Source organism: Physella acuta, unplaced genomic scaffold, assembly GCF_028476545.2.
Source record: "Physella acuta isolate Inbredline_101_S28 unplaced genomic scaffold, ASM2847654v3 ptg001898l, whole genome shotgun sequence".
NCBI lineage: Eukaryota > Metazoa > Mollusca > Gastropoda > Physidae > Physella > Physella acuta.
The window spans coordinates 19,119-31,721 of NW_026733403.1; the positions used below are offsets into that span (position 1 = coordinate 19,119).

At 38.1% G+C, this 12,603-nt stretch overlaps 1 protein-coding gene across 1 annotated transcript in view; it reads left to right on the forward strand.

Moving 5' to 3' along the window:
• LOC131931136 (filamin-B) overlaps positions 1–12,603 on the forward strand; it is a gene marked incomplete at its 5' end in the record, with an annotated part of 77,223 nt that overhangs the window by 19,113 nt on the left and 45,507 nt on the right. The window contains 5 exons of the mRNA XM_059287833.1: positions 2,176–2,241; positions 5,972–6,185; positions 6,305–6,413; positions 11,505–11,692; positions 12,233–12,385. Coding sequence (XP_059143816.1) covers positions 2,176–2,241; positions 5,972–6,185; positions 6,305–6,413; positions 11,505–11,692; positions 12,233–12,385 — 730 coding nt within the window. The remainder of the gene's footprint in view (positions 1–2,175; positions 2,242–5,971; positions 6,186–6,304; positions 6,414–11,504; positions 11,693–12,232; positions 12,386–12,603) is intronic.

Sequence of the window (12,603 nt, forward strand, 5' to 3'; positions counted from 1 at the left end):
TTGTGTGATAGACCTGGCCCACTTGTTGAGTGATGGACATGACCCACTTGTTGAGTGATGGACATGACTCGCTTGTTGTGTGATGGACATGACTCGCTTGTTGTGTGATGGACATGACTCGCTTGTTGTGTGATGGACATGACTCGCTTGTTGTGTGATGGACATGACTCGCTTGTTTAGTGATGGACATGTCCCACTTTTTGAGTGATAGAGCTGACCCACTTGTTGAGTGAATGACTTGACCCACTTGTTGAGTGATTGACATGACCCACTTGTTGAGTGATGGACATGACCCACTTGTTGAGTGATGGACATGACCCACTTGTTGAGTAATGGACATGACCCACTTGTTGAGTAATGGACATGACCCACTTGTTGAGTAATGGACATGACCCACTTGTTGAGTGATTGACATGACCCACTTGTTGAGTGATTGACATGACCCACTTGTTGAGTGATTTACTTGTGTATGATGTTACGTGTATGACCCACTTGTCTATGTACTAAAGTGACCCACTTGTTTGAATTGAGTGATTTACATGACCCACTTGTTGAGTGATGGACATGACCCACTTGAGTGCTTGACATGACCCACTCGTTGAGTTATTGACATGACCCACTCGTTGAGTTATTGACATGACCCACTTGTTGAGTTATTGACATGACCCACTTGTTGAGTGATTTACATGACCCACTTGTTGAATGATGGACATGACCCACTTGTTGAGTGATTGAGATCACCAACTTGTTGAGTGATGGACATGACCCACTTTTTGAGTAATTGACATGACCCACTTATTGAATGATGGACATGACCCACTTGTTGAGTGATTGACATGACCCACTTGTTGAGTGATGGACACGGACCACTGGTGAACCGTGGTCTAGCGTGAAATCGCATTGGTTGTTGCATCGATCTGTTAGCACCCACAGCAGTCTAAAAATTCCATCGTTAGTCAATAATTCATTACCGAGTTTCTACCACAAGGACGAGCAATCAATAATAACAGAGCCCAACTTACAATACACCTCTACACCGATATGTCTGTTGTCACAGATTTGGTACGAGTTTAAAAATAGAATATAGAGGCGAGAAACATTGTAATTGTTATCGTCATCTTCATCTTTTCCCGTACGTCCCCAAGACACAGGGGGGGGGGGGGGCAGATGAAGTAGAGTTCATCTGTTTCAGTGACCTCGACATATGAAGGGATAGTGTGGTCAGCATTATACCCAGCCGCCTTTATTGTTCCAAACGTGAGTCAGATACAAATCAGAGTTTGATGGGCTCATGGACGTTTTGATTATATTTATACGTACGTTAAAATAAAGTGTTTTGCTCTGTGTTGTTATGTAGCTCTAGTTGGTGTAAACGTTCTACTCTGAATGATGGGTAAAACCCAGGAATGTTGAACATAGAGTAAAAGACTTAAGACTGGCGTTTACCTTGCCAATAGGTCAAAGGCTAAACGGCTACTAGTAAAAAAAAAAAAACCCACGTTTTTTTTTAGCAACGGGCTTGTGAAATCATACAAAATACAACGAAAATATTTACATAGCAAAACATTTGGTAACCTGCGAATATTTTTTGGTCCAGACGATTTTTTTTTTTGGGATTTGTCTCAGAGTCACGTGATATTGTTTGTGTAAACAGATGCCTTTGTACTGCGCGACACTTTCACCTGTTTACGTTTTCAACTTGGAAAAAAAAATCGTTAGGCTACCGAGAGTGACAAAACTGGAATTCAGGCTCGTTCTTAAATTTTTAACATCTTTGGTTGGTAAAAACCTGAAAATATCACCCGAGCACTGAGTATAACTTTGTCTTATTTTCTTTTCGTGTTTTTTGTTTAATATTTTAACTCGTTCTACAGCCAGTGGCGTAGGCAGGGGGGGGGGGGGGGGGTTAGGTTGGGGGGGGGGGGGTCATAGACCCCCTCGGTATATATATAAAAAGTATGAGGGAGGGGGGTGCAAATCGAAAGTTTGAGGGGGGGGTGTGGGGTGGAAATCGAAAGTTTGAGGGGGAGTGTTTAATATTTTAACTCGTCCTACAGCTATCTGCTCAACACTAGTCGTATTTATTTTGTTCTCGTGTTTTTTTGTTTAATATTTTAACTCGTCCTACAGCTATCTACACAACACAAGTCATATTTATTTTCTTCTCGTCCACAGCGCCCTTATTGATTACTGCAAGCCTGGCCTGTCGCCCAACTGGAGACAATTACCTAGACATGACAGGTAAGATATTTCCGTGATGATTGAGGTGTATGGTCACAGCCTCGCTCTGGTTACTGACGTAATTGTTTTGTCATCTCAGCTTCGTGTCACCTGCACGTTGTGTTGTTTACATGGCCATTATTGTTCTCACGGGCCTGGCAGTGCGCATGCGCGTGTTCATATAATAATAGTTTGACCTAACCGTTTAAACTTGTGTTTCTGTTAAAAAAACTGGCTATATATATATATATATATATATATATATATATATATATATATATATATATATGTATATATATATATATATATATATGGCCTATAAATATATTTCTACACCACCAGCCAATATGTGTAGTTAGATATAGTAGGGATGTATGAGTTTAAATTCAAAATTCAAGTTGGTGTGGGGGGCAATTAACAAAGCTAAAGGTGATCCTATGGTGATCCTATGGTCGTTTTCGTGGCTTCCCTGTGCACTATCGACTATCATATCGCTGGGCTATTTATAGATTGTAAGAGACTCAATATAGGCCTAATTCTCTTCCTTTCTTGTAAAATAAAGATAACATTGTGTAAAAATATGGCGTCGAAAATATGGCACATGATAAACTATTCCTTTTCAAGAAGTCCCATCTAAACAATAGGGACCCGCCGAGGTCATTCAATTAGGCGAGTTAATTAAAAAGCAGTCGTAAAAAATATATATCACCTGTAAGAAAAAAAATCATCGTGACTTTGGCAGGAATAATTTGATATTAGGGGGGGGGGGGGTGAGGCAACAGTGTATTTAAATCCGCCGCTGCCAGTTAACAAAAAGGGATATGCCTATGCAATGGCTAAAGTTGCCACACTCAAAGCGCCGAGCTAGGATGTATCCGCATTGTGAATGGTTACCCTTCAGATTCTCAACCTATTGTGACCCCGGCCCGTCAGGCCGATTCACGTGGTGTTCATTAGGGACCCTCGTCAGGCAGAACATTTACATAGCCGGTCAGAATGTTTGCTTAGCTCAAGAAAAATACACGCAAATTGTTGCTTCTTCCCCCCCCCCCCCCTCCCTTAAAAGTAAAGGCGGCGCGGGATTTTGGGGTTTCACTATGGGTACAAAAATGTTGCCATTATAACATTTCAGTTATGTGTTTAGATTCATATTGACATATTAGATTGCGTTTTCTTATGCTTAAAACAACAATATAACACTGTGCATCTTTTTTTTGCGTATAATAGCCTAATATACCAGTTACGTTTAAAGTAAGATGGGAAGGGGAGGGGTGTAGGTAATGTTTAACAAAGAAGAGTTTGGTGAAGATTTCTGCCTTGCCGTTCAGTGAGGGTACAAAAGAGTGCACACTTCTTTTTTTTTTTTTTTTTGTCGTGACTGGGGTCGTACGTGTGGGCGTTAAGGTGCATGGTTTACATGCTTAGTGTGCAGCAGATGCCTAGAAGTGTGCACTGTGTAGATGTGGGGAGACAGCTACATTTAGACACACCAGGACCCCCCCCCCCCTTGCTATAAAATTGAATATCATTACATATTTTTATTTTAACCACACGGATGGATTTTTATAAGGGGGGGGGGGGGGGGGGGGCTGGATATGTGGGTTGATAAAGTAACCAAGATGTAAAAAATGCAAATTTTTCAAACCGACGAACTGCATTGCCTGACGATCCCTAAACGTTTTTCTTTTTTCCCGCTGAAGTTTTACACGATCTAAAAATAAAACTTATCATCAAGGTATCAACGATGTTCAAATAAGATTCTCTTTGGTTCGGATTTCTAAGAATAGTAGGCTGTATTATCTGGTTCGTGTCGGGGACACGCTTGCTGTTTATACAGAAGAGAGATACAACGGGGGGGGGGGGGGGGGAATTGAGGTCGTGGGTCTCATGCAATGTTTCTTTCAGGCAATTTTTCCCCGGGGGCGGACACCGGTAAAAGAATATATTTTTATATAAATTATTTTTTCGTGTGGGGGTGCGAAGGCGGGCGTGCTTCGTAGAGATGCCTGAAAGAAACTCTGGTCTCTAGAACACTGTCACATCTTTAGCCGACCGTGTTAATGGAAGTTGTGGGTTAACAACAACAACAACACCTTCACGTTCCCGACTTCACAGATCATATAGAAATGTCCATATGTTTTTTGTTGTTGTTTTCATTTATACTCTCGCCTGAGTTAAGGATGGTCCATAAATGACGTCAAAATTTAGGCATTCTCCCCAGCCGCCCCTCCCACCCTCACGAAATACACAAGAGACCAATTTACATGGCGTCATGAAGTCCACCCTATCCTAAAATAAACGTCATGGTAATAAAAAACATATATTTAAAATTGACTTTAAGGTATACAAAGTCTATACTACTTAACACCCCCCCCCCCATTCACCGTCTCAAATTACCGCATCGTCACAAAAATCAGACCCCCCCCCCCCACCCCCGATGTTCGATATGGTTCATGAAAGACCTCCTTATTAATTTTCAAACATAATGAAGTAATTTTCTACATATAGGCCTATATCGCTATTTTAAATGCATGGTAAACAAATAGCTAGTGAAGCCAGTTAAACCACTATTTTATTTCCGGCAACCTGCGTGGGAACTTGTCTTCTGTCGCCTGTTGCAAATTATTGTATTGTTATTTCCGGCGGCCGTTTGTGTTGGGGTTGTCTGTCGCTAGTAACAAGTTATCGGTCTGTTGTTTCCGGTCACCTATTTGTGTGGGCACTGCCCCGTCGCTTGATTAGCTCAGTTGTCTGGTGGTGTTTGCGTGCTGCCGGACAGTCTGCTGTCTGACACTTGGCTAACACTAATTGGGGTTTCTCTTCCTGGTCTGCCTATCACCTGAATCACAGGCGTCTCATCCCCGTCCCCTCCCCGTCTCCCTTCGCCCTAATGTAGGCCTAAAAATTGTGGTTATATAAAGTAAAGTTGAATAGGGTTTGAAACTGGTTTAGCTTAAAAGATTGATATTCATCTTTTATTTGTGTGACGTAGTCTTGAGGGTAATCGCAGTAGGGGTGGGGGCGATTAACTCGAACTGACGTCACACTTTGAATAGACTTACACGTAGGGCGTGGCAACGATTCTAAAACGTCTTAACTCTTAAGCTCAAGATTTATGACGTTTTCATAAGCAATAAAAAAGTCATGTAAGACAGTGTGTTCTTTTTAGTTTATATTAAATTTTACAATACATTCATATAAAATTTACAATATATATTTTTTTATTAAACCTGCAAGTGAACTACATTATAGGCCTATATAAAAAGCCTTGTTCTAATTTTTATTTACTTTTCAGCGTTCCATCTAAAAGATGGGCTCCTGGGCGTGGATTTTGAATAGAAAAGGGATTGTACATACATTACGACACACACCCTCTGCATGGGGGGAGGGGGGGGTTATATGACGTTATGCTTCGATGGAGAGGGCGTGGGTAAAGAAATTGTGACATACACATTCTATAGTAGACTATTTTCTTATAACTTAACTATAACAACAAAAAAACTGATGGTTTAATAATTAATATCGATTTATGGGGTTTTGTGTGTAGATGGGTGGGATGTGGGGTGTACTTTATGACGTCATTTTATGATGGGTCTTGTATTTTGTGCGACGCCTCAAGATCTGGAACGGTGTAAAACTGAACAAAAGAGTGATGAAAATTATGGACGCCAAAATTAAAACCACCCTAATACTGCTACTCGGCTTGATTATATATTTTTAAAGATTGCATCTATAAAATGTTAATTTGCAGGCTGGGTAACTGTACGGAAGCCATGCAGATAGCCAAATCCGAGCTCAACATCCCTATCGTGGTGCGACCAGAAGATTTCTCATCTCCTCATCTTGACGATCTATCTGGCATGACCTACCTCTCATATTACATGAAAGTTGATTCTCCCGGCTACTTTGCTACCCGTAGAGAAACCAACAACTTGCTGCAAAACAGAAATATCGATAACTTTCAGGTGCATTTTACAATATACAATAATATTTTGTTGAAATAAATCAATATCCCTATGTTAAATCTTTAAATCTAACACACGTTAATTAATAAAATAAAATTGCGAACGTTTTCTATTTTTAGACGGACTGGAATAGTGGACATCTTCTATGTGATTTGGTAAAATCGGTTGGTGGTGATGTGCCAGGGTGGCCTCATCTAACCAGCGATCATGTAACCAATTTACAGACAGGTAGGCTTGCTAAAAGTGTGTCGATAAATTTGGATCGATTAAAAAACTAAAGAGCAATTTCATCAACATATAATGGCATATAGCAAGAATAATAAAGCAAAAAATTAAGTACAATATTTAGTTTGGCCTGCAAAATATTATAGTACTTACCCGCTTCCTAGCAGACTATTCCTAATCACTGAATTATCAGTTAATCTCAATCCTTTAGCTGGGCTTAGCCTTCTCAACGCAATGACATAGATTCTAGATCTAAATTCTAGGTAAAATCTTAGGTAATCTATCGTTTTGGGTACGTAAAATCGCCCGCGGCTATTTATGTACGAAAACGTTACCTCATTGTCAAGGCTTTAATAGAAGTATATTGTCATACTTTTGTGTCAAATATTATAGATAAATGAATAATAAACCTAAATCAATGGCTAAATATATCGATATAGGCCAGAAATTAACTTTAAACAGCAGTGTCTGAGAGCAAGATTTGCTATATAAACAGCAGCCATTTGTAAAATAGAGTGATTTCCCCCTGAATCTGGCGCTAAAAGCTTATAAAAATAAAACTTAGACAAGATGGCTGCTATAGTAAATGAGCATGGTTGCATCTGTTGGAAACATCGCTAGTCTTCATTTATTACGGAAAAGTTTTAATTCAATTGTTTAAAAACAGGTACATAAATGAATCAAGGAAACATTTTTGAATTTTTTAAAACATAAATCCTCCTCAAAATGTTAAATAATTATTAAAATTTAAGGAGTCACCTGTTTTTCACATTACAAATCGCGGGCGATTTTACGTACCCAAAACGATAGATTACCGTTTTAAAATCTTAGTTTAGCGTCGTAAATTCGGCCAAAACTAGTAATGTAGGAGAGAGTGCAATAATGAATATGTCATTAAATATGAGTATATATTCGTATATTTTGATAAAATATTATAAATAATTGAATAATAGATCACCATTTATGGTTAAATCAATTTAAATATCCTGAAATTAATTTTTATCAACCCTGTTCGAGATAGTAAATTTGCTATTAAAAACAGCAGCCATCTTAAGAAAATGTTATTTAGAGTAGCTTCCCTTTCATTTCTATTCGTATGAAAATGTATTTAAATATGATTGTCTTGTTGTATAGTCCGTTTAACAAAGCATTTTTTTTTTTTTAATTCTGCTCTTTAAAAATTGAATGTCCTAAGAAACAACTTTATTAATTCTAGAAGCATTGTGAGATGCAACTTGTATCCATGTTTTAAATCACGTTTTTTTTTTTCTAATGTTTATTTGATCTTACTATTACTATTACTTTAGTTTGAGTTTTTTCTTATTGTTTGAATGTTCACTATTTTCATTTCAGGTTTTTCTTTTCATCAATTAGTGATTCTATCGTAACTTATGACATTCTTTTTACTTCTCTTTACCTTAATTAAACCCCAACCTCCGTCATATTTTTGTTGTCAATGTCACAACAAGTCATAAGGGGGCATCTATAAATGACGTCACACTCGTAGGGGGGAGGGGGGTCCGTAATTTTGTGACGATGTGTGATGAGGGGGAGGGGGGGGGGGGGTTCAGATGTTGCGACGTCACATTTTTGCATTATAAAAAAGCAATGTTAGAAAACGAATTTTAGACGTTATTTCGCGTTTTAGATAACTGTTTTAATAAATTGTAATAGTTTAGACAAGATTTTGGAAAAATATTGATGTTTAAAAAAATTCAACTGCAATTTTGAGGGGTGTTGTAGGTTGAGGTGTGACGTCATTTTAGGGGGGGGGTCTGGCTTTTTGTGACGACGTGTGACGGAGGGGAGGGGGGGGGGGGGGGAAAGGTAAAAATCGTCAAAAAAGCGTGACGTCATTTATGGATGACCCCTAATGTAAAAAATTACGCTTCGCTCTGCCTTATCTAAGATCTCTAGCCATAATTTTGACAATAAATGTTTGTCATCATTTATATATACAGAGAGACAAAATGTATTATCCACCAGCTTCCCTCGTAAAACATTTAAAATAATCAGCCACTCCACCCCTTAAGAGCGTGTTGTCATTATGGTCGATCGCAAGTCTCCACCTGCCAGACACATTTTGGTTATCCTTTGTTGTCAAATTGTCAATATCAAGTACCCAAGTGAGTGATATGGGGCTGTCCATAAATGATGGAATACGGCCATTAGCATGGGCCGCGTTAGAGCACCAGTAGGCTATCGCGTTTTGTAAGATGACGTAAATACTTAAATTCAATTTCGCTAAACTGCGCAAAAATTTAGTAATGTTCCATCGTTTGAGGAAATTTATTTTCTTGGACTTAAATTGAAATATGTTGACTGTCTGGCTCATAATTTCCGAATATCACTTTTAATGTATCAAGATTCAGAACTATAATCTATATATATAATTCTCTTCTGGGAGACGCTATAAAACAAGCTGTAAACGCGCTCCCTACCACCCCCACCCCTACATGGTCTGGTGAGCTGTGGTTCACTCTAAATGTTTACAGAGTCGGGTTTAGTGACGACTATTAGGGGCAGATATTTTAGTTTGAAACGATTTTAAACGTAGGGGGGGGGGGGGGGGTAACTAAGTGGAGTTTACTTTAACGGAGGGGGGGGGGGAGGAAGGGGGGGTTATCGTCCTTAACGAGCTACTTATAGTGTTTTAAAGAAATATTTTCAGTGGCAGCGTTGGTAGTGTCGAATTCACAAATTATAAATAACTGAAAAGTAGAAAAAACAACTAAATAGCGGGTCGGCTCGTTTACTTTAATATAAGTGTCATCTTATCGTTTATTGTGCTTTTTATAAAGCACAGAGCAGCTACAAAATCGGACGGCCATCCTGTTTTCACCAAGCTTCTTTTGGAGCTTAATATGGGTAGTCTAGTTCTATACGGTGTGAGCTTAATACATTTTTAAAGGGCCGAAAGTCTCAAGACAGCAAGCTTGCAGAAATAACTACGTACGTTTAAATGGACGAGTGATAGATGTGTTAGGGGCTGTTTAATGAACACCAACTTATGTAATCATATTAAACGTCGCAAAAGCGTCAATAAGGCAGTGCTTGTTGTTTTTTTTTTCTATAAAATTAGCCTAACGGTCGGCGGTACCGCTACATGACGTCACGTGCGAGCGTTAACTCGGTGACGATGTGCTAAGTGGGGGAATGAAAAAGGTAGGGTTCAAGAAATGCGACTCGGCAAGCTTTTTACATTTCTTGACCCTTCTTAATAGTTCTTTCGTCCCCACTGAGAAAATGGATCACCAATGAATGACGCGTCATACTTCTACAGCTGGTCTTTCCCCCACAACCATCCCGTTTTCACGAGAAAAAAAACCTGACCCGTCTCTAAAATCACATCGCTGAGTTCTACTCAACCTCTCCCCACCACAAATCACAATTTCTATCTGAAACAATATGTTCATATGTTTGCTCTGTAATAATGCACGCTGTCATTACTATCTTAAGAGCGACTTCATTTATGAGCGATCTAATATTGATTTGCTTACTGCAAATAAAGTGTTCAAAAGTTCGACCTCCCAACAATTGTTGTGGTCTTGGATGCACACTATTAAGTCTGATAAGGTCTATTAGTCATTCATGTCAACTATATTATAAAAAGAAAAATTACTATACAGGGGGTCATCCATAAATGATGTCACGCTTTTTTCCCCCTCCGTCACAAAAAGCCAGACCCCCCCCCCTAAAATGACGTCACACCTCAGCCTACACCCCCCCCCCCCCAGCTCAAAATTGCAGTTGAATTGTTTTTTAAACAGCTATATTTTTCCAAAATCTTGTCTGAACTCTGTCAAAATAGAGTATTTTAATCAATTGTTATTACAATGTATTAAAACATTTTTTTAAAACGCAAAATATTACGTCTAAAATTTGTTTTGTAACATTGCTTTTTTAAAATGCAAAAGTGTGACGTAGCACCATCTGAACCCCTCCCCCTCATCACACAACGTCACAAAATTACGGACCCCCCTCCCCCTACGAGTGTGACGTCATTTATGGACGACCCCCCCCCCCCCCGCATATATTAAAACAATACAAAACAATCATATTAAACCACAAAATCAACACAAAAGACATGCGAATAGACAATTTATTGTTTTTAAAACATGGCCGCTGCTTGTATTTACTCATTGTTGTCTCGAACGGGGTAGTTTAAAGTTTATTCCAGGATATTTATGACTGGTTTGGTCTTGGATTGTGATTTGTTATTCAATTATCTGTTATATTATGTAAAATATGACATAAATATGGCCAAATGAAAGAAATATTCACTAGTTACCTTCATCGCACATTACTAGCTACGTTGGAATTTACGACGCTAAACTAAGATTTTACCAAATTCTAGATCGAGTACAGTGGTTTAGGGTGTATTGGAATATGGAAGGCTATTTTTTTTTTAAAAATGGGGGGGGGGGGGGGTTGTTTCCTTTTTGCGAGGATCGGGAGAAGGGGAGGTAAAAATCATGACTCCTTATGAATGACCCTTTAATTCCTATTATAAATCAAGAATCTAGCTAGACCTACTAATTTTAAAATTATGAGTCATTCAGAATCATGAGTATGACTACTACCAGGCTTTAGTACTTCGACTGTCAATTTAAAATTTTAAAAGAATTATTCAATTAGCTCCAAATGTTTGAATGTATGAAATAAGATCCTGACTCCCCTAACCAAAAAAAAGCAGGGCATTTTAATTGATATTTTTTTTTTAATTTACACTAAACTGCAGGTAGAATAAGCTTTAAGAAAAATAAATATAAAATATTATACTCATAACTTCAGTAAGAATTAGTCATTAGTAGAGGTACAAAGGTTAAAACCATGTGAGTAGGCTAAGTGAAGTGTATGCCTTGTCAAGTTTAAAGTTTATAGTTTTTAAAGTGTTTAAGACTTACATAATAATTTAAGTCTTAAAGTCAATTTATATCTCATCCAGTAAACTCCCAATAAAATTTTTTTTTTTTTTAAATTTACTTACTTCTAATGATGCAATGAGATATTGATCTAGTAAATCAGTGTCTTTTGTTAATATGGATCATTTTTATGAGTGCGATCTCCTATGTTTTTCTTTCTGAACCTCAGGTATTGATGCTGCCCGAAAGCTGGGTGTTGAGCCTATATTTTCTGCTAAAGAAATGGCTGATCCTGAAGTTGAACACCTAGGCATTATGGCTTATGCCGCTAAATTTCGTCATTTGAAGCCAGTTAAAATATCACAAAATAGGGCAAGCATGGATGGTAACTTCAGTGATGTTTATGTCAAACAAGAGGTTACTACGATGAAATTTTATTTAATAATTGAGAAAATTGTTAACAATTAAATTGATATTTCATGACTGATGTACATTTTTTAAACGAAGTGTCTACTCGGAATAAGATTTTTCGGCAAAAGATAGTTCTGCGCATGCGCAGTGACCTAGGGTTAGGGCTAGAATGAGGGTTAGGGGTAGGATTAGGGGTAGGATTAGGGATAGGGTTAGGGTTAGGGATAGGATTAGGGCTAGGGTTAGGGTTAGGGATAGGATTAGGGATAGGGTTAAGGATAGGATTAGGGTTGGTATTAGGGTTCTGCTGTTGTAAACACACGCATGCGCAGTACCATCGAAAACATCGCCGCTAAGTCGTAGTTTCTCTCCATTGCGCATGCGTATCGCATGCGTATCTTATTCCGACTAGAATCGGCCTTTTTTAAAACATACACACAAAAGACATTATTTTAAAAAAAATAGCTATTATCCAATTTTTCTAATTATTTATTTATTAACATGTATTACCACTATTTCTAAAGAAGAAAAAACAATTATTTCCAGAAACATTTTGTCATCCACGCTGAAGACGGCACATCCCATGATTCTATTAGAGCTGAAGTTATTGGTCCAGATTCAATTGTGCCAGTACGAACAAAATGGAGTGGCAATAGATGTGACTGTTACTTCACACCAACAGAAACAGGACAGCACAAGGTTCATTCTTGTATTTGTCATTTTTAATCAGCAGTTTACACTTTGCTGAATATCATCATAATGCAAATCATTATTTCACATCTGTTTTTTTTGCTTTACTTTTTTTTGGTCTAATTTACAATATTGCTAACAAAACAATTAGTACTTACAATCTGTTAAGTCCTATTCAGAGCCACACAACATTATTGTAAACAAATTTTTCCATCTAGATATTATTT